The sequence below is a fragment of the Eschrichtius robustus genome, chromosome 11 (assembly GCF_028021215.1).
Source record: "Eschrichtius robustus isolate mEscRob2 chromosome 11, mEscRob2.pri, whole genome shotgun sequence".
Taxonomy (NCBI): domain Eukaryota; kingdom Metazoa; phylum Chordata; class Mammalia; order Artiodactyla; family Eschrichtiidae; genus Eschrichtius; species Eschrichtius robustus.
This window is the reverse complement of record NC_090834.1, coordinates 11,575,210-11,597,112: the sequence shown is the minus strand read 5'-3', so window position 1 is coordinate 11,597,112 and position 21,903 is coordinate 11,575,210. Positions and strand designations below refer to the sequence as shown.

General features: G+C 46.8%; 1 protein-coding gene across 1 annotated transcript in view; it reads left to right on the top strand.

The window, feature by feature from the left end:
- Positions 1-21,903, top strand: part of SORL1 (sortilin related receptor 1) — a 143,478-nt gene that overhangs the window by 90,713 nt on the left and 30,862 nt on the right. The window contains exons 24-32 of the mRNA XM_068556037.1: positions 1,505-1,627; positions 3,937-4,056; positions 9,731-9,856; positions 12,989-13,096; positions 14,352-14,483; positions 15,502-15,633; positions 16,276-16,410; positions 17,253-17,408; positions 20,793-20,942. Coding sequence (XP_068412138.1) covers positions 1,505-1,627; positions 3,937-4,056; positions 9,731-9,856; positions 12,989-13,096; positions 14,352-14,483; positions 15,502-15,633; positions 16,276-16,410; positions 17,253-17,408; positions 20,793-20,942 — 1,182 coding nt within the window. The remainder of the gene's footprint in view (positions 1-1,504; positions 1,628-3,936; positions 4,057-9,730; positions 9,857-12,988; positions 13,097-14,351; positions 14,484-15,501; positions 15,634-16,275; positions 16,411-17,252; positions 17,409-20,792; positions 20,943-21,903) is intronic.

Sequence of the window (21,903 nt, the reverse complement as noted above, 5' to 3'; positions counted from 1 at the left end):
GCCGGGCACGTCTGACTGCAGGGTTGCTGCCCGCCTCTTACTTCCTGGTGCTCCCCACCCTCATCCCAGGATTCTGTTCTATCACGCCATTCCTTGTGGATTGGCTGCTCTAGGAGCAGCCTTCTTTCCCAAAGCCTTTTCTGGAAGATTCTAGGGCTTATGCTTAAACCCAGATAATTTCTGTTTAGAAGGGGGAGAAAAATCGAATTATGTTCCCATTCTGAGGCAGAAGGGCGAGAGGAAGGATGGGAGGAGAAGTGACATTTGTTTAGAGCCCATTATATTCACATCCTAAGGATGGGTGCTGGTCCCAAATTTGTTTTCTTCTTGACCTTCATAATAATGCCAGGAGGGTAGGTATTATCTCCATTTTTACGGTAGCGGGAACGGAAGCCCAGGGGGGTTGGGTGAAGTAAGTTGTGGCTGGTGGAATTAAGACCCCTGTCAGGTCTTTGTATCTGTCATCACAAGCGCTTGCCCACGTTACCTTATCTTCCTTTTGCTGTGGAGAAAACTGAGGCTCAGGAAGGTTAAAATTAATTGCTAGAGGAAGAGGCAGAGCCAGGATTTGAAACCCTGTCTCGCCTGACTGCAGGGCCCCTGTTCCTGCTGCAGAATTTCACCTCACCCTCCCTCTGTCATCTGTATGGTGAGGACCCAGCTTCGTGTGTAAAATTGGGCCTCCTAATGGTAGTTTCCCAGATGAAGGTATTTCTGCCATTTATTTAGGAAGACACCGTCGCTTCTGAGGGGATCTTAGGAGGTTATCTAGTGGAGCGGTCCCCAACCTTTTTGCACCAGGGACCGGTTTCGTGGAAGACAATTTTTCCACGGACAGGGGGCGGGGGGCTGGTTTCAGGGTGATTCAAGCGCATTGATTTATTATGGTCTCTGTGCAGTCAAACCTCTCTGCTAACGATAATCTGTATTTGCAGCTGCTCCCCAGCTCTAGCCTCACCGCCTTAGCTCCACCTCAGATCATCAGGCATTAGGTTCTCATAAGGAACGCGCAACCTAGATCCCTCTCATGCCTAGTTCACAGTAGGGTTCGCGCCCCTATGAGAATCTAATGCCACCGCTGATCTGACAGGAGGCGGAGCTCGGGCGGTAATATGAGCGATGGGGAGCGGCTGTAAATACAGATGAAGCTTCACTTGCTCACCCACTGCTCACCTCCTGCTGTGCGGCCCGGTACCAGGGACCCCTGATGTAACTGCATCATGCTGTCTCCCAGCTCAGTGACGGTTTCTCACTCTTCCCAGCCCTGTTCGGATCTGGAAGCCGTCCATGGAAAGATAGGCCCTTATCTCCCTTGGTTGTAAATTTCAGGTTCTCACGCAGTTTATTTTTCCTGTAAGTCTAGGTTTCAATTCTGTTGTTGAAATTCATATTACAATTAAAATCTGCTTCCTTCTCTTTTTCAGTTGGCTTTCCAGTGGGATGTTTGTATTTGCGGGGAGTTGACTGGACCTAATGAGCATGTTGTCTCTCTTTCCCATCCTAGCTACTACCATCTGTGATCTGGACACCCAGTTCCGCTGCCAGGAGTCTGGGACCTGTATCCCACTCTCCTACAAATGTGACCTTGAGGATGACTGTGGCGACAATAGCGATGAAAGTCACTGTGGTAAGGGGACGTGATGTCCAGGACTCCTCTTCCAGAGCGGGCAGCACCCTGGCTCATGGGACGGGTTGGAAATGGAGGATTTCTGAAAGCCATTGTGGGATTTATGACATCAGCTGTATGGCCACCTCCTCCATTCACATGGTAGGACTGATTCATTCATAAAGTGATGGACCCTGCTTCCTTGCAGAGATGCTGTTCGCATGAGTGTGAGAATTAGGAAGATTTCTAAATGAATTCAGGCAGTTATTAACAGCTATGCAGCCTTAGCCCACGCACGCCTCTGGGCAGCTGTGACGTTAGCGTCCTGAAGACTCAGAGCTATACCTTTGTGAACTGTTTTTTTCTTTTTTTTTTTTAACTGATCTAATTCAGTAAACCCTGTTAGAAGTCAGTGGATGGTACAAACGTTGTTTTAGCATCTGTTTTCTGAATGGAAATTTTTATTTAGGGAAATAGTGTGTTGCAATTGAAGGAGTGGTGGGAATTCTCTAGTTCAGTCCTTTTGATTTCCAGATGAAACACCTGAGGTCCATAGAGGTCAGGGGGCTTATTCAAGGTGACACAGTTAGTTTGTGTCAGAAAAGGGAACTGGGACCGTGTTTCCCACGCCCTTCTTCTCGCGTAATCCTCCCCTGTCAGTTTCACAAGCCCTGTCTTCCGTTGATGGGCTCTGGGTACCAAACCCGTAGCTGCTGACTGTCATGGGAGGGAACAATACACAGAGTGCCCCGGCCTGGAGGGGAGTGCGTGTGGGGGCCGGATGCTGACCCCGCCACTGCCAGGGGTCGGTGAGGCCCCGTGGGCTCCCTGCCTGTACACGGGGGCAGGTCCAGTCCACCTGTGCGTGTGCTTCCGGACGGGGCCTGCATCATCACGAGCAGGGGGTTTGACTCACTGGGACTCAAATAAGGAGCGTGGGGGAAATGCTCCTAGCCTGGATCTCAGAGCACTTTTCTGGGGGGGGAGTGGTTACATAATTTTCCTTCATCTTTGTAAAAATACAAAGTTCCAGGAAACGGTCCTCGGGGTTTGCACTGTTTTCCCTTCATTCCTCCCACGTCCCCCTCTGCACTCAGAGGGTTAACATGTGCAGCCAGTTTTGCTCTCATCGGGAGGAATCGCCACGTGGTTATCTGTTTCTAATGTGTCCTCTCACCCACTCACTGGACACATGTTGGACCATTAAACGGTGTCCGTCCCTCAGCTTCTCAGTTCATGGTCCATTCACGCTGGTGTGCCTGAGTCCACCTCAAGGTCTCAGGTGGTCCCTACCTCAGATCCAGGTCCTCTTCGTGAGTCTCCAGACTGTTTCCTCGTGAATATCTGCTTCCCAGTTCACCATCAACCTCTCTCACTGAGGCAGCCATCCCCGGGCCCCCGGGTTTGGCTACTCCTGTTTTCCTAGAATCTTTCCAATTCCATGTGAAAATTCTGTTTTGTTAGTATCCCCAGGGCCTACAAAAGATGCTGTCAGTGTAGTTGCCTCTCCTGTCCTGGTCAGACTGCCCTGGTTCATTTGTCTCCGGCCCCCACCCTTCTTGAGACAGCCCCACCGGCCAGCATCCCAGGAGCTCTGCCCACAGGAAGTCACCAGCTTTTCTGTTTTGGGAGCTCAGCACTGATCTCTCTTTCCCTGAGCTGAGCATCTCACATTGATCAGCACACTCGACATTCTCATTACTCCTGTTCTGAAACCACAGGCTCTATCTCTGGAAGTCTTCTGTTTCTTGAAAATTTGGCTTTCTGGACAGCCAAAGCATTGCTTCCCAACCTTCTTCCCAACATAGGAAGCATAGAAAATGATATTTGTAAAGTGCACCAAGATAAATGGCCAAGGCCGCTGTTGCCTAGAGGCAACTGGTGGCCAGCGTGTGAGGTGTCAGGATCTCAGCACACCTGTGCCCCATCTGCAGCGCACTCCAGTCGTCCCTGGGTATCCACAGGGGATCAGTTCCAGGACCCACCGTGGGTTCCAGAATGCACAGATGCTCAAGTCCCATAGTCGGCCCTCCATATCCACGGATTCCGCATCCACGGATTCAACCAACCATGGATCGTAAACATAGTACATAATGCACAGTTGGCTGAACCTGTGGATGCAAAACCTGAATATCCAGAGGGTCAACTGTACTTGGGCACCATCCTCGAGGACTTCCCATCCCTGGTTAAAGTCTTCACGCGTGCATCCTGGATCATCAGCGGTAATAGGGATATTGGGTGCATCTCTAACCCTTAGGAGCTTTGACCTCAGAGACAGAATTCCAGGCAAGCTTTTGTGCTCAGATCCTTGTCTGTGGTCTCACCTGCAGAAATGCACCAGTGCCGGATTGACGAATACAGCTGCAGCTCTGGCATGTGCATCCGCTCCTCCTGGGCGTGTGACGGGGACAACGATTGCAGAGACTGGTCTGACGAAGCCAACTGTACTGGTCAGTGTTCCCTGGACTCCCTGAGCGGCACTTACCTGCTCGTGTGCTGGGTAGCACTGCAGCCCTGCGTGATCGCAGAATCTAGGCTCTAAGAAATGGACCTTAGAGACCAACGAGATCAGTGCTTCTCAGAGAGCTGGTCTGCGATAAGCTTGTGCCGAAAATTTAACCAACTCTCTGCCTCCTTCACTGAGAAGGTCTTGCCATGAAAACATGTTCAACTGAACAGTCTCCTGAGTGATAGAGTTGATTTACATTTTGGCTCAAGCTTATTTCCTTAGGACCAGTAACAGAGTTTACAGACTGACCCCTGGTCTGGGGACCATACACTGAGTAGCATTGAACTAGCTCATGTTTTGGAATGCAGCATCAAGGGGTTCCCTAAACAGTGAAAGCTTAAGTTGTGCTTGCACCTGTTTTGGGTAAGATTTTATTGAAAATAAATTTGGGAACAACATTAGAGTATGAGAGGAAGGCTGGGTGGTGTAAGGTAGAAGTAACGTTGTAATTCTCCTGTTGGGTGTTAAGTTCACTCTCGTTCACTCCACTGTTTTTTGTGAATGAACGAATGAACGAGGGCCGTATACATCATGGTGGACTCGGGGAGAGCAAGGAGTTGGGGAAGTTGTGGAGGCAGGAAAACAAAGCCCACTTCTGATGAGTAAATTTTCTCTGCAGCCTCCTCTAGAAATTGTCATTCAGTTCTACCCTAAATCGCTCCAGTGATGGAGGTAAAGATGTTTCCTTTAACCCTTTTGTGGCGAGGGCAGATCTGGTCACTCAGGCTTCCTTTTGCCATCCACTGTTACTGGATCTTCACTCTCGCGAATTAAATCCCTTAAGTCCCGTGTCTTCATCTCCCTTTCCCCCACAGTACCCCAGCAGTTCTTACACACTGCCCAGCATCCGGGAGCCCAGAGCATGCCTCCTAATTTGTAAAAGCAAATAAAAAGTAGTTCTGTTATCATGTCCCACACTTACATATCAGTGTGTTATGCTTTGCTTTAGATTTGGTTTGTGAAGGGCAGAAATGATCTTCTACTCCTCTATGTTCTCCCAGTGCCCAGTTCAGAGAACCTCTGTTGATTGGGTAATCGTACACAACTGTAACTCTCCATTCATTTTACTTTAGAGGTGACCTTACGTGGCTTTAAGGAGTAAACGGAGCTCCTCAAAGGCCAGGTACATCACACCGGCTGATCTGTGTGATGTTACCAGATTCCACTCCCTCGTAAACTTCCCCCCCCACCCCAGTATCTTTTCTGGCGCAGTCTCGGTGTCTGCGCCTCTGCTTCTGGAAGGACTGCAGGCGATTGCTTCTCTCCGGGTGCAAGCCTGGCCTGCAGAAGGAGGAATAACCAAGGTCCGCAGAGGAACTGCCATCAGCCCAGGAAGCGTATGAGTGCTGTTCGGAAGCTTTGAGTTGGCCAGATAGTTGGTTAATAAATTAGAGGGGTGCACCTGGGCATTTCCGTTTGTAAATTGCGGTATTGAACGAGACTGAACATCTTGTTAGCACAAGCACGTTAGTGAAACTTGTGTTTTAGGTGCATGTGTCGATCCTCCACAGAGAATGAACAGCTTCATTTCTGTGGGTGGGCTTGTCGCAGACTCCTCGTCTTATCTCTGGTTTTCTCTGGCAGGGCTACCTGGGGAAGTGTAGAGTGCTTGCACCACAACTGCAGCCTTGTTCCAATGGCTGTGCTTCCAAACCTTTTAAAGATGATTCTCCTTGTTCGTCATCTCAGAATAGTCGGAGGTCAGATGTGAGCTCATTTTGATGTGTGGTGGGTTACTTCATTTCCTGGCCTAGTAAATTAAGTCACCTGCAGAGCCAAAGAAAATGGGTCCACTGACTTCCTGTGGGCCTCAGCTCTCATGCATGGTCTGTGCCGGGCATTTTCTTGGCTCTTCCCCTCCCCCTGTTTTGCTTTCCATGGAATTGAGTTTCCTTTATCCCTCGCTCCCCCCCTCCACACCCCGCATTGATTTTGAACGTAAACGTTTCATTTCTGTTCTTTTAGCTGTTGCCCTAGACATCTTATGCATATTCCTACTATCTTTCCCCTCCCCTAGACCTGCTTTGATTCCAGCCTCTGACCACAGTTTCAATACTGACATACTTAGTATATATTTAGTATTTTAAAACACGAAATACTTCGTATTTTAGTTTTATGCTTTAAAAATCCTAAAATTAGTCATCATTATTTTTTAGTAACCAAACTTATTTATAGGTACCTACCTGTCTACCACTTCTGCTTCTTGTACCTAATGCTTCCTTTCTGTGCACATCCTTCAGTGTTTCTTGTAGCAGGAATCTGTGAGTAGTAAACTTCAAGTTTTTGTTTATAGAAACATGTCTTTATTTTGATCTCAAAACTGAATTCTGATGGATCTGGGTTTCTAGATTTGTAGTAATTTTCCCTAAGTATTTTGATGGAATTATTCCCTTTCTTTCTGGCCTCTTTTGTATTGATTTAAATTCTCCTCTCAGATTATCTGTTCAAACAACAGTCTGACATTCTTTTCTCTCCAGTTGTCTCTAGGTTTTTTGCATTTTGTGTCTTTGTTATTCAGTTTCACCTACCTAGGTGTGGGAGTATTTTTATTTATCCTATTTGTTTTCCTTCTAAAATCTGAGGATTTAATCTTTTTCATCAATTCTGGGAAATTACAGCCACTATCTTTTCAGCTATATCTATTTGCTACTTTGTCTACTCTTGTCTTCAGCAGCAACTATCAGCCATTTGCTGGACTGTCTCATTCTGGTGTTCATGCCTCTGGTTTTCATATTTGCTGTCTCCTTATGACTCTGTGCTAGACTCTAAGTTACTTCCTCAGATTTCTCTTCCAGTTCAACAATTCTCTTTTCAGCTGGATCTAATCTGCTGTTTCACACACCCACTGAGCTGTTTTTATTTCCATGGCTATGTTTTTTATATCTAGAATTTCAATTTGGTTCTTTTTTTATGTATATAATTTTTGGTGTACTATATGTGTGCTTTAAATTTATTTATTTATTTATTTATTTTTTGGCTGCATTGGGTCTTCGTTGCTGGGCGTGGGCTTTCTCTAGTTGCGGCAAGTGGGGGCTACTCTTCATTGCAGTGCGCAGGCTTCTCATTGCAGTGGCTTCTCTTTGTTGTGGAGCATGGGCTCTAGGCATGTGGGCTTCAGTAGTTATGGCACACGGGCTCAGTAGTTGTGGCTTGCGGGCTCTAGAGCGCAGGCTCAGTAGTTGTGGCATATGGGCTTAGTTGCTCTGCGGCATGTGGGATCTTCCCAGACCAGGGATCAAACCCACGTCCCCTGCATTGGCAGGTGGATTCTTAACCACTGCGCCACCAGGGAAGTCCCTCTATTTGATTCTTTTTCAAATTCTGCCTTTTATTTTTCAGTGCACTTTTCTTTATGCTTTATGTTATTTTTTTACATTATTAATCATTCAAGTTGTGTTGATATTAGCATTTCTTTTTCCTCATTCATTCCTAATAGTCCAGTGCTTTATAATAAGGCAGTGCTTTTGTTGTCACAGTAATTAATTCATCTCTTCTGCCCCACTTTTATTTGGCTAATGCTTTTGATCAGGTGTCACAGAGGGTCTTGCTGAGTCAGGAGAGATCTGCCCAAGTCAGAGAATAGGTAGGAGGATAATGGCCTCTATTAGAAACCCTGGTATTCTAATTTCATGATCATTTGCCCCATTAGCCTTTCTATTCTTAGAGTCACAATGAATCCTGCTATGCAAAGGATTCTTCATCTTCCCCAAATTCTTTAGTCTGTATTAAAGTCCATCTCTTTCATCCTTGTAATTAAAAAATATTATCGATTGAGCATGTATCATTCATCAGACACTCAATGTCAGAGAGCTAGTAAGTAACTCAGAAGACAGAAAAATTCAGAAAAAGGGAATATGTTAAGCATTCCAGCCCTACCTGGCCACTTGAATGAAATGGTGCAAATTAATTAGTCTTTCTTGGCTCAGCTTCTGTGATGGAATCTGGAGATCTCAAACATGCCTCCCAGAATTGTCATTTGGAAACTCCATTAACGCTCTGAAATTGTTTTCAACTGGAATTGAAATGCATAGGCTGAATAATAACAAGTACATCAGTATGGCAATGAGTTTAGGCGACAGTATTTTTTATGAAAGCGAGCAAGGCTTTGGTGAGGAACTTTTTAAAGGGCTGTCAGATTTGTAAAACCAATAAATCAGAAGTATTCTAGGCAATGGCTGTTACTGGGGCAAAGCTCATGTAACATGCATGATACACTTACTCCTCTTATCAGAGATACGTATATTTTAAAGAGATGTTTAATGCATTCTGATTGCCAAAGGCCGTAAAATATTGAAACTTCCTGTAGACTTATTTGCATGCTACCGGATATAGCCTTGGTCTTTGAGGAGATAAGACAACAGATGATGGACAACCGTTTGTTGTAAAGTGGTTTGAAAAAGCAGGTGCTTTGTATTTCAGACTATTGCAAAAAAAATAGCCTCAAAGGCAGTAGAAATTCTAGAGGGCATTGGAAGCCCGTTTTCCCAACCCTTGAGTCACTATTACCAGCCATCTCGATTGAATAAATAACTATGGTGTGCACTCAACAACCCACTTTTGTTTGTTTTGCCTCCTTCTGTTGCTAGAACGTCCTGTCCGCACAGTTAAACCAAGAGAGCCCGTCTGTCTTGGTTATATTATTTTATGCCAGTTGTAAACAAGGCCAGCCCTGGCTTTCAGCAACAAACAGACACAAACTGCTCTCTGTGTCAGAGGAGGAAAGGGAAATCTGATGCAGAAGACGCTTAGTAGTGTTGGTTGGGGTTGAGGCAGATACTATGCATTTGAAATAGTCTTTGACCGAGGTTTTGGGACGCTTTCTAAACGACTTCCAGGTGGCCTCAGCCCATGTATGCAGATGAACCTGTTAATTTATAACAGTGGCTCTGTTTCACTTGCCTTTTTTTTTTTTTTTTCCTTTTTTTTCTTTTAATGACTGTAGAGAACGCCACGTATTATTGGCTGGTAGATGTCTCTCTCAACTGTCCAGAAAGTTAGATAATTCTAGGTTTTGGGTACATCTTTTATTCTCCTCAGACCTGAGGTTTTCCACATTTCAAATTGGGTGGTTTATTTAGAATTATAAAATCATGGCCTTTCAGAACTTACAGGGGTCCTTAGATATGAATCTAGATGATGAAATTGAGGCCTCCACACAGTGGGGACCAGCTTTAGGACCCAGCCCCCTGAGCACACACTGCCTGTCCTTATCCTGCAGAATCTGGATGAGTGAGAAGATAAAGTAGCCAGGTGGAGAAAGCACAGGCTTTGGATTTGGACAGCCCTGGTGCTATGACTTCATTATCTTTGTGAATGTGGGCGAGCTTCTTAGTGTCCTAAGCCTGTTTCTCATCTGTAAAAGGGGGAATCCTTCTTACCTCATAAGTTGTTGTGAAAGTGACTGATTTTTTAACATGTATATCTGTGCTTGTAACACTGATAAACTCAGAGCCTCAAGCTGTTGCCCATTCAGGAGGCTGCATTCCACCTTAAGGGCAGCCCCAGGTCATACCTGTGATCTAGTACAAGCCTTCTCTCCACTTGGCCCCTGATGGTGATGGGAGCACGGAGGTGAGGGACGTCTTGACCATTTCTCTCTTCTCTTTCGTTGGCAGCCATCTATCACACCTGTGAGGCCTCCAACTTCCAGTGTCACAACGGGCACTGCATCCCCCAGCGGTGGGCGTGTGACGGTGACATGGATTGCCAAGACGGTTCTGACGAAGATCCAGTCAACTGTGGTAAATGCAAATGCTTTGGCCCCCACCCAGAGCATTTCCCATGTCTGCTGTTCAGGAAAATAGACAACAGACAGGCCAGGAAATGGAATAGTGTCCCGCTGTGCCCGGGTACCCACTCTGACCACTAGTGAGCCCGCAATTTCTGTGTGGCACTGCCGTGCAATGTGTAGGCCTGGGTTATGTAGTCTTAATTCTTGGGCAAGCAGGTTGCCTCACTGCTTGTCCATAACAACTTTGAAGAAAAGAAATAGAAACCCACTAACCCACCCGGGGCGCTAAATGCAGTCACATTACCAGTGTTCTGCCAGAAATTAGCCAACAGTTCCTATATAAATGGCATATTTTATGGCTAAGAGGTCTCTGTTATGGCCTCTTGGGAAAATGGCTTACCGCTCGTTAAGGCAGAGCTTTTTCAATATGATCTATTTAAAAAAGGATTCTGAGATAATCATTCAAAATTTACCACAAAATAGCTGCCATACAAACACAATACTTAAAATGCTTTTTCACACCAAATTTTTAAAAAATTTTGTTTTATATTGGAGTATAGCTGATTTACAATGTTGTGTTAGTTTCAGGTGTACAGCAAAGTGATTCAGTTACACGTACGCATGTATCTATTCTTTTTCAGATTCTTTTCCCATATAGATTATTACAGTGTATTGAATAGAGTTCCCTGTGCTACACAGTAGGTCCTTGTTGATTATTTTATATATAGTAGTGTGTACATGTTAATCCCAACCTCCTAATTTATCCCTCCCCCCAACCTTTCCCCTTTCACACCAAATAGTTTTAAAGCTCTCTCTCCTTATCCTCTTGCCGTGTGTCTGTGGGAAAGACTCCCTGTTTTGTCCTTATAGTCTCAGTACTCTGCTCACACAATAGTTCTGACACTTCTTGGCCACCAAATGTGTGTTTTCCATACCAAGCAATTCCCCGACACCAGCGTGTCCTACCATTTAACTCAGTCCTGACGCTGTCTTCCTCAAGACAGTGTCACATCCCACAGGGGAAGGGCTCAGTCCCACGAGACATTCCCCCACTTCAGATGCCAGTCACAAGTCCTATGTTGTCACATGTTCTTCTGATCAACCAGCTATACATCTGGGTTCCCACAGCCTCTTCTTTGGGTTTGATAATTTGCTAGAATGGCTCAGAGCACTCAGGGAAACAACATTTTTCAGTTTATTATAAAAGGTTACGATAAAGGAGAGAGGTGAACAGCCAGATGGAAGAGAGCCCAGAGCCCAGGGCAAGGTATGGGGAAGGCCATGGGCCTTCCACGCCCTCTCCAAGCCCCAGCACCCTCCGAGCACCTCCACGTGTTCAACAGCCTGGAAGCGGTCTGGACCGCCTACTTTTGGGATTTGGGGGTGGGGCTTCATCACGTAGGCATGATCCATCATGAACTCAGTCTCCAGATCTCTCCTCTTCCTGGAGTGGGGATGGGCTGGAAAGCTCCAAGCCTCTAATCGTGGCGTGGCTTTTCTGATGACCAGCCCCCCCCAGTCACCTCATGAGAACAAAAGACACTCCTGTCACCCAGGAAATTATAAGGGCTTTAGGAGCTTGATGCCAGTAACCAGGGGCAGAGACCAATATACATCTTTTCTGTTATTTCATACCATACATCCCTAATTTTTATGGGGTTGTAATCATTGTCTGCATGCTGTTCTATATATTCTGCTCCTTTCATGGCGCAATATTAAACAAAGATGTTTCCATACGTCTGTATTTTTCTGTGGTTAGCATTTTCATGGCAGATGCCTCTTCTCTTTGTATTGCTATAACGTAGTTTTACTTAGTCCCTCCCTGGTTGAGTAATTTCAGTTTCATACTGTCATGCATAGTAAAACTGTTCGTGTCCTTGGAAATGAAGGCTTCGTTTTCCTTTGAGGTACTTCCTGGGGTATGTCCCTCAATATGGAAGTGCTGGGTCAAAGGTTCTGATCGATTTCCATGGTTCTCATTAAGCGTTTCCAGATTTTATTTCCAAATGATTATACTGAAAGGCTGTCCATCAGTAATATATCGTATGTTTCCCCAAGCCTCCCTTGATTTTATCTTTTGAGTTGTTTTCACTAATTTAGTGAGTGGGCATTTGTCTTGTACAATTTAAAATTTATACTTTTGAAAAGCCTTTTTATGCTGAGTGACATTAACTATTTCCCCAATTCATGGTACTCCTTTACTGTTTCTGTTTGACGTCCTTTGAACAGTCTCCTAAGAATGATGACTTTTTACAGGATTAAAACACATTTTCTTGCCTTATCCCTGATCCTCCTGGGACCATTCCACCAAGAGTTGGGTTTGCAACTGACCTGCTGGAAGTGATTTTTAAGCCACACGTCTGACGGTAGCTCTCTGTTCAGGAGAAGGGGTGACCTAGTGCTAAGAATTCTACGCTAAGTGCGAAACCTAAGATTCTTAACATTTCTGGGACAAACTTTCTCAAATAGGGCTTTGGTTTACAATTCCCGAAGAATTAAGATGGTGAGTAATTTAAGAGTGTCCTCCTTTTTTCCATCCACTTGAAGCTTTTCTTTTACTTTCCATAAAAAAAAAAAAATTTTTTTTTGAGTAGGTAAGAAAAATCTGCTCAGTTCCCTCCCTTTGTTGTGTATCCTTTCAGAATCATCTGCTCAGTTCCCTCCCTTTGTTATGTATCCTTTCAGAATATTTTTGTGCATATATGCAGATTTAAATATACTACGTGTTCTTGTCCTGTTTTACACATGTGGTCTGCCACGTACCTTGGTTTTCCACATAACTGTATATCTAGGACTTGTTTTTACGTAGTGCTTCTTCAGTCTCTTTGTAACAGGCTAGTGTTCCTGTGTACAGTAATTTATTACACAGTCCCCTATTGAAGGATACGTAGGTGGTTTTCAATCTATTACAAATAGTGCTGCAATGAATAACCTTGTGCCTCCGTTATTTTTCACTCGTGTAGGTAGATTACTTTTCTTAAGTGCCATTGCTGGGTCACCGTATGTATACGTCTGTAATAGTGATAGCTCTCTGTAGGGTGGCACAAATTTATACCCGCCCCCTCCCCAGCCCCCCCGGCCAAACAACGATGTGAGTGCCTGCCTGTTTCCTTATTCTGCTGCTTCTTGAATCACATTCCAGAGAAGAAGTGCAACGGATTCCGCTGCCCGAATGGCACCTGCATCCCGTCCAGCAAACACTGCGATGGTCTACACGACTGCTCGGATGGCTCAGACGAACAGCACTGTGGTGAGTCCTCACCCTGCCTGGGGGGCGCCTTGTGGCTGTGAGTGAAGGGCACACTTTGGACTAAGTGCTTTCATTTCCTCAGTACCTGCCTGCAGTTAGCTTGTAAATGCGGTGACCCCAGGTTCTCGACCAGGGCTCTGAGAGGGATGGAGTTGGGGAGGTGCGGTTTGGGGGAAGGAGAGCAGGGAGGGAGCCGTGGTGGGTGACTGTGGAATTAGGTCATGGTCCATGATCATCTTTGTTCAGCTGCAGTATGTCCTGTGAATGGACCAATGGTTTGGAATTGGACACTTACTTCTCCTACTTCATTGGTTTTCCTAGTTGCTGACTATCACTCGGGTAACAGTTTTAGGCCCAGTGACCCTTTTTATGCCCAGTTTTTTTGGACCTGGAAAGGTTGTCTGGAGTCAGTGGTGCCCATCCTGGGAAAGAGCAGGCTGGAGACCCAGGGACAAGCCAGCGTGGCAGTTCAGGTCTGAAGGCCGCCTTCTCGCCGTGTCTTCACGTGGCCTCCTCTGTGCCTGCATCTCGGGTGCCTCTTATATGGACACCACTCCTATTGATCCTTTTGATCAATTTATCAATTGATTTATCTCCCTTAACCTGGATTACCTCTGTAAAGTTCTGTCTCCAAATACAGTCACACTGGGGATTAGGGCTTCAACATAATATAAATTGGGGGCGGGGGAATTCCCTTGCGGTCCAGTGGTTAGACTCCGTGCTTTCACTGCCGAGGGCTCAGGTTCGATCCCTGGTCGGGGAACTAGGATCCTGCAAGCTGCGCGGCATGGCCAAAAAAAACAAAAAAGGAAAGAAATCAATCAATCAATCAATAAATTGGGGGGGCACAATTCAGTCTGTAACATCGGTCCTTCATAGTAACAGTTTGCCAAGCCCCATATTGGAGAGTCAATATTTTATTGACAGTGGTTAAGATCATGGGCTTTGACGTCAGGCAGCTCTGGGATTCAGGTTTGGCTCCACCCTCATCCGCTGTGCGCTCTTGGCAAAATACTTAGCACTGCCATCCCCTGTGCTTCATTTGGAAAACAGGAGAGTAAAACCTCTCATCGTATTGTCCTGGGAGTTTAACGATGTACTAAAGCTCAGGGTTTGCGCAAAGCAAGCGCTCGGTGACTGTGCCTGTTACTCCCGTCTCCCGAATGCGCGTCTGGCCAGGGTGCATCCTCCCAGGGCCCACGAGGCCTCCAGCCCCGGGGGCTCACGGCCTCCTTCCCTTGCTGAACCCTTCCAGAGCCCCTCTGTACTCGCTTCATGGACTTCGTGTGTAAGAACCGCCAGCAGTGCCTCTTCCAGTCCATGGTGTGTGACGGCATCATCCAGTGCCGCGACGGCTCGGACGAGGATGCGGTGTTTGCGGGATGCTGTGAGTGGGGCAGGGGGAGGGGGGTCGCTCGTGGGCACTGGAGAGACTAAGGGGTGGTGGGCTGCCTGGGGACCTGCCTCCGTCTAGTTTACAAGGTCTCGATTGAGGGTCCAGTCTTGCCTTTTCTGAGAAAGCTCACCTTTGTTGCTTCGGAAACTTGCTTGTGAGTTGTACAGATAAACGGGAGGACAGAGGATGACCGAGACCTTGGCCCACATGTCAACTTCACCCACAGGCTTTCTCGTGCCCCCATCACTGAGTGGCCCCCTTGCCTTGCTGCAGTGTCTTCACCGCACTCACTTCCACTTCGCACGCTGTACACTTATTTTGTGGACTGCCTCCCCCAGCTGGAATGTGTGTGCGTGAGAGCAGGTCTTGGTCTCATTCACTGCTGCAGCCCTGTCCCCAGCACTGCCCTGCGCGTGTTACATTGGCTTGGCCAAAAAGTTCGTTCGGGGCTTTCGGTAGTGCCACGGACAAACCCGAACGAACTTTTTGGCCAACTCAATAGTAGGTACTTGCGTCAGTCTGCTTGGGATGCCAAAACAGAGGACCACAGACTGGGGGCCTTCAATAACAGAAAGGTAATCTCTCACAGTTCTGGAGGCTGTACATCCAGGGTGAAGATGGCGGCAGGGTTGGCTTCCTCTGAGGCCCCTCTGCTTGGCTTGTGGATGGCCGTCCTCTCCCTGTGTCTGCACCTGGTCTTCCTGCTGTGCCTGTCTGTGTCCTCATTTACTCTTCTTATAAGGACACCAGTCCTGTGAGATTAGGGCTCCGCCCTCATGACCTCACTTTAACTTAATTACCCCTTTCAAGACCTTATCTCCAAATACAGTTGCATTCTGAGTTGCTGGGGCCAGGCCTTCAACTGACTCACTTTCGAGGGATCCTTCAGCCGTGCAATCTCTTGGTGGAGGACATTTGTTCTTTCCTCTCGTTTCCAATCAGCAGTGTTATATTGAGCTCTTCGGTGTAGAAGCAATCTGGATTTTTCGGGTCTTTGTTCCTTCCCTAGCCCCAGGCCCCGAGTTCCACAAGGTGTGTGATGAGTTCAGTTTCCAGTGTCAGAATGGAGTGTGCATCAGTTTGATCTGGAAATGCGACGGGATGGATGACTGCGGTGATGACTCTGATGAAGCCAGCTGTGGTAAGGAGACCTGGGATCTGCCTCCTCGCTTCCCTGATCTCCGGGTTGAAGGCGCCTGAAGTTAAGGAGGGGGCGCTCGGCCCACTCCGCCACCGGCTTTACCATCTCCTTCCTGAGCCATAGTTCCTGCCAGTTCTTGAATCTGCATGTAAGGAATTGAGTCTTCAAGTGAGAACCTACCCCCTGGCAGGGGTTAGGGAGTATTTACTCCGTTTTCTTTTCTTTCCCCAATAGGAAGTTCACGTTATATATAAGGAATACGATAGAGGAATTATGATAAATATTTTGGAATGTGCTTCCCCCTCCCCTGTAAAGGTTACAGATGCCACAACGTAATAGAAATCACTGTCACCATCACGTTATCATCAGTAGTTAGGTCATTCCTTTGGTGAAGTGTCAAAATTAAAACCCGGGTATCATTAGCAAGACATAGAGGCGTAGGTCAGAGAATGTGAGATGGAATCCAGGAAGGTGGGCTTTTGCTTGTGGATATGCCCTTGTCTCCCGATGGGTCCGGGAAGCTGCCTTGTCCTTCTCTGGGAGGGTCGGGTGGGCTGCCTTGGGTGAGGGGCCTGTGTGTCCTTGGAGCTCCGTGCTCACACCGTGCGGGGCAGACGACTGACCATGCGGTTCACCCCCCAGAAAACCCCACGGAGGCCCCCAACTGCTCCCAGTACTTCCAATTCCAGTGCGAGAATGGGCACTGCATCCCCAGCAGGTGGAAGTGCGACAGGGAGAACGACTGCGGGGACTGGTCTGATGAGAAGGTCTGTGCAGGTGAGGGTCCGGGGCAGCCCCGTCGCTGAGACCTGCCAGCGTCCTCCCACCCGTTCACACAGAATCCAGCTCTGTCTCTTTGGTGCCTGGCTTAGGCAGGGATTTTTTTTTTTTGGGGGGGGGGGCGGGGGGGTAACTCTCTGAGTTCTTTTCTCTCCCCCTCCCACTGTGAAAGCAGCACGGTTGATTTCTCCTGTTCGGAGGGTTACGCTTTCCAGGGCACAGTGAGGACTTCAGAGCCTGGCTACCCCGAGTGTGGCCGGCAGACCCACAGCTCCTTGTTAGAATCGCGGCCTCTGACCCCACCCGAGGCCTCGCTCCTGACTCAGCGTCTGCGTTGTAACGAGCGCTCTGGGCGATGCACGGGCCGTGACACATTTATGTGTACGTGACACACGCCAGGGCAGCACTGGTGCGGGCGGCGTGCCCGTCCCTTTCCTTCTTGGTGTTCTGGTCCCGGAGCTGGTCTCGGGATGGTTGGGGTTAAGTTAAGTGGAACAGGGTTTATCCTCCGTAGGGATTAATTCTCCCACCCAGCCTGTGCGTTCCGAGTCCTTCCACCGGCCTGCACGAGCCCCTGCGAAAACTAACTCATCCGAACGTTAGCCCAAATCAAATCAAATAGGTAAGGTGAACCCACTCCAGAGAAGGGAAGAGAATACAGTCTGTTCTGACACCCCATCATAAATGATTTTTCGCTGTTCAGAACTGTGCCTGACACTGGCCTCCCTGGGCTGGTGCAGCTAAGTCTGGGACATCCATACTAGGTTTTGGGACACATTTGGGTCTGAGATCAAGCTTTCTGTAACATTTTGGGTTTCCTCGCTTGGTGTTTTCCTCAGATTCACATATTCTTCCCTCCCCTACTCCCGGGCCCTCTACGTGTCTGCCCAATTACTACCGCTGCAGCAGTGGGGCCTGCGTGATGGACAGCTGGGTGTGTGACGGGTACCGAGATTGTGCAGATGGCTCGGATGAGGAAGGCTGCCCCTCGCCTGGTGAGTGCTGCACCCGGCCCTGACCCGTGGCACCTGCTTTAAGGACAGGACCTCTGGGGCTACACCCTGGGCACAGCCTGGCTGAGGGCACAGCCTGGCTGAGGGCAGTCCTGCCCTCTGGGACTCTGCTCTGTGGCCAGGCCCCTTCTCACCTCCAGAGCAGGGAGACCCCAGGGAACTAAGAAGTCATCTTCTATCACTGCCCTCTGATCTTCCTGCAGGGAAAGGCCAGCCGCCCTGCTTTCCTCCTTGGCTGTGATTGGGTCTCCTTTGCTTCCTCTCCACAGGAGGTTACCATGGGAATTATAGGGGAGGTGTCTGTGTGTATTAAACTCTCGGGGAGGGGCGGGCGGGGTACAGAACCCGAGTCTCTGGCTTGCTAGTTGGCGGCCATCCTATTAAAAGAAGGGTAAGCACTGCCACCTAGTGGCTGAACACAGAGAGGCTCTGGAGGTCTGTGAGTGACCGTATTGCCGGAGGTCTTGGTGAACCGTGAGACCGCCGCCTAGGGCACACCCTTAACTGCAGGCAGAATTGTATCCTTTCCTAAATAGGTTTCCATTTCAATCTCAGTTATAATAAAATAATAGATCGTTGCTTGCCATGGTTTACACAATTCTTTTCAGCAAATTTATAGGTCAATAGTCTGATTTTCCTCCTTTAAGACTTGTTTTCATCCCATCTCTTCCCTGTTTAAAATCATCACTGGTTTCCACTTGTCCTTTTGTGCAGAAGATAGACCCTAACCCCTGAGTCCTATTTTCAAAGCCCTGTTTGAGCTGACCTTTCCTTGCTTACCATTACTTTTCACTTCTGCAAGCTGGGCTCCTCACCCACCCTGGACACACCTGCTTCTTCTCTGCCTAGATTCCTCCAGTAGGGTTTTTGCCCTTATCAGACCCAACCTCGTCCCCCTACTTTCCCTCTCTGTGAAACCCACTGTCGGTCAGGGCAGACAGAAGCAAAGGTTTCGTAGTTAAAGGAGACCTCAATATGTCGTCAGTATTTCTCAAAGTACAGCACGAAGCCCACCTGTAATGGAACCACTTGGGGTGTTTATAAAATTATAGAATCAGAATTTCTGCCTGGAGCCCGGGAGCTCCCCGTGTGAATGGTAGGTTGCCTAAAGATTGAGGCTCCTCTTTCAGGCAGGTAGGGTTTTATTCCCCCTCTCAAGACCCACCCCCACAGAGCTTTCACTGAGTTCTTTAGCTGATGTCCACCCCTTTTCCGGTGTCATTGAACTTTGCCCTGTTGTCCTTTTGGCGCTTAACTACGAACAGCCACATGTTGCTTCTTGGTCATTGCATGTGTATAAATCTTTCCTTTCCATGGCGATTGTGCCGGACCTTGTGTTTTAGTCTGAATCTCCCACTCTGCCTACCACAAAAATAGGCAAATAACCAGTGCCCCATAAGTGCTTCTCAGATTAAAACAAATGAAAAAAAAAAAAACCCTTCTATCTCTGCCCTTTTCCCCCAAGGCGCATCTCTCTATGAAGTAACTTGATTGTCCCTCTCTCAAAATTGCCTGTTGGTTACTGAAACCGAGCAGGACATTAACCAACTCTAGCAAATGCGGACTTAATTCAATGAGCAGATTCCTGTTTAGATGCTGCATTCAGCTTTTTTGAATTCTTTTTTACGTATGTTGCCCATGTAAAGTTAAATTGCCATCTAGCTCTCAGATCTTATTTCTTCACTGGATAAGTCTCTGAACTGGGTTCTCTGCCTCATGTCTCCCCCTTTGCGATTTATCTTCCAAGAAGCCTAATACATACTAATATGTAATTATATCCTCTCCCAGCCTGGACCCCCCTGATGGTGCCCTTACTGTCCAGGTGTAAGTGCCATGATGTGCCTTGGCCCAGTCCTCCGGCCTCATTTTTTCCCCCCACTCTTCTCCATGCACTTTGTTTTAGCAGAGTGCTTCTGGGTTGGAGAGGCCCTTTGAAAATCCAGTTATCCAACTATGGAATACAAACAGTATCCTAAAGCTAATCATTGCTTTCTGTTGTTGTTTGTTGGCTCAGGTTATTTTGTATCTTTTGCTGGTGCTTCCTCCCTTTCAGCAGCCTCTTGGTGTAACTTTCCACAATTTCACCGTATCAGGTGATTTCTCAGCTCCATTGTTTCCCTTGGACATCTCCCTTCGAAGAGGAGCTTGGCTTCTCCTATCTGGGCTGACTGTTCTCCCAGCCTGCTGCCCGTCTTTACCCTGGGGCTTCACTGCCCTCCCTGGAATTCTCTTTGCCTTTCTCCTGATTTAGATTCCCCGTTTTCCTGGACCTCGTGTCTTGCTTTTTCTTGGTTTACTCCCTTTTTTTGGTGGAGCACACCCTCTGGTAGCTTTGTCAGGTGGATATGATGATATGGTGCCCGAGGACACGGTGATGATGGCCCGCATTCAAGGTGTTTATGTCTTGAGTTTCTCTGGTTTGTGCGGGTTGTCTGGGGCACAGGTATCTTCTGGGAGGTTGCTTCTCCATCCTTAGGACTCGCTTTACTTCTCTCACGTTGCAGCTCCTTTTTTCTATATCCCAGGTCTTTCCTCTTGGTCTTTAGTTTAATCCCACATTTTCGTAGAGCACATTTTCCAGAAATTTCCTGAGAAAGAGTACATGGGAGGTATATTTGAGGCCTTGCTTGTCTGAAAGTGTTTTTCTTCTGTGTTCAGACCTGATTGGTAATTGGGCTGGGTTTGGAATTCTAGGTTGTAAAGAAATATATATATATATCCTTCAGAAATTCAAAGACATTCGAATTTCTGTCTTCAGAAAGCAGCTCTTGGAAAATCCAAAGCGATTTTGATTTGAATCTTTTATATGTAATCTGTTTTTACTGTCTGGAAGCTTGTAGAATCTTCCTTTTGGTACCAGTGTTGAAATTACACAGGGATTACACAGTGTGACCCACGGCTGTGAGTCTCTTTCTATCTAATGTGGTGGACACTGGTGTCCTCTTTTATTCTGGAAATTTACATATTTTAGTTTTGGAAACTTTTCTTGAAATATCCCTTAGTATTTTCTTCTCTCTTTTCTTTTTCTTCCTGGAACTCTCGTCAGTAATATGTTGAATCTCCTGATCTAGTCCGCTTACTTTTTTCAAACTTTAAAAAATTTTTCTTTAATCTTTTCTTTTTCTACTTTCTGCAAGATTTACTCACCTCTGTCTTCAAAGTCTTCAACTAAGTTTGGGCCTGAGAGAGAGAAGGATGAGATCCCTGTGTCTCGTCAACCTGCCGTCTTTCACCAGAGCTCACATTTCCGTTCAGGTCCCCGTCGTAATTCCTAAAGCACCGAGATCTCCAACACACCCAATAGGTCGCTATTGCTGGCCAGCCCCTCAGTACTAAAAAGTGAATTTTAAAAATCTTTTCTTCTAGCAAATGTCACTGCTGCCTCCACTCCCACCCAGCTCGGGCGATGTGACCTATTTGAGTTCGAGTGCCGGCAACCGAAGAAGTGTATCCCCAGCTGGAGGCGCTGTGATGGCCATCAGGATTGCCAGGATGGCCAGGACGAGGCCAACTGCCGTGAGTCATCGGCGGGGCCGTCTCCCCCAGGGAAGACTTCTGGAGAGCAGGATGTCTTGTGCTTCTGCTTTGTTTCTCATAATAATAATTCTGGTATTATCTCCATTTTAGAGATAGGGAAGTTAAGCTTCAAAGAGGGTCACCTCGTCAGTAACAGACTGGGGCATTTATTCAGTATTTTTTTGTACAAAATTGTGATCTTTTCATCAAACCGTGTTGAAAGTTCTTGTAGGGAGGAATACTCCAAAATAACACAGAGAAATTAAATGGGGATTAGTGTAAAATCCTGCACGTACATTAAAAGAGTGAACAAAGTGGGCCTTTGGGACATTAAAATAACAGGGCAGATTGATCCAACACTTACCAAAATAATAGTAGGAACATCTGAGCCTGATAAGTATAGTAAGAAGAATATTAAACATAATAAACGAAGAGGAAATGAAATAGGACCTTCCTCCTGGGTGGGATTAATTCATTAATGGGTATTCTTTAAGTAAGTTTCTTTAGCCTGTTTCAAATCTGCCTTATACATCAGGATGTTGCTTGGTTAAGGGTCTTAAAATCAAGGTGTACTCTATCTACAATTTTCCTCAATCCATTAATCGGATAACCCTATCAGCAAAGGAAATGGGATTAACGTGACATGCCTCTTCTTAGAGAAGCTGGCCCCTGAAGGCCACTACATTCTGTTCTAAGTGCCCATTAATCATTTGTTTAATAATCAGTTTAAGAATTTTTGGAGATTAATGACAGCCTTATTCCCAGTTTCTAAAAACTATGTTTTCTCCCTTTTAACATATTGAGACATGTTTCATAAAGAAACCTCAAACATCCTCCAGCTTTACTGTTCAGCTGTTCTTTGATTATATGTTACCACATTCTTACCAAGTGGAGTAATTCTGTGATGGGGATCTTGGTATTTTCCAAAACAATCCCCTTCTGAGCGTGGAGTCCTTCCCTG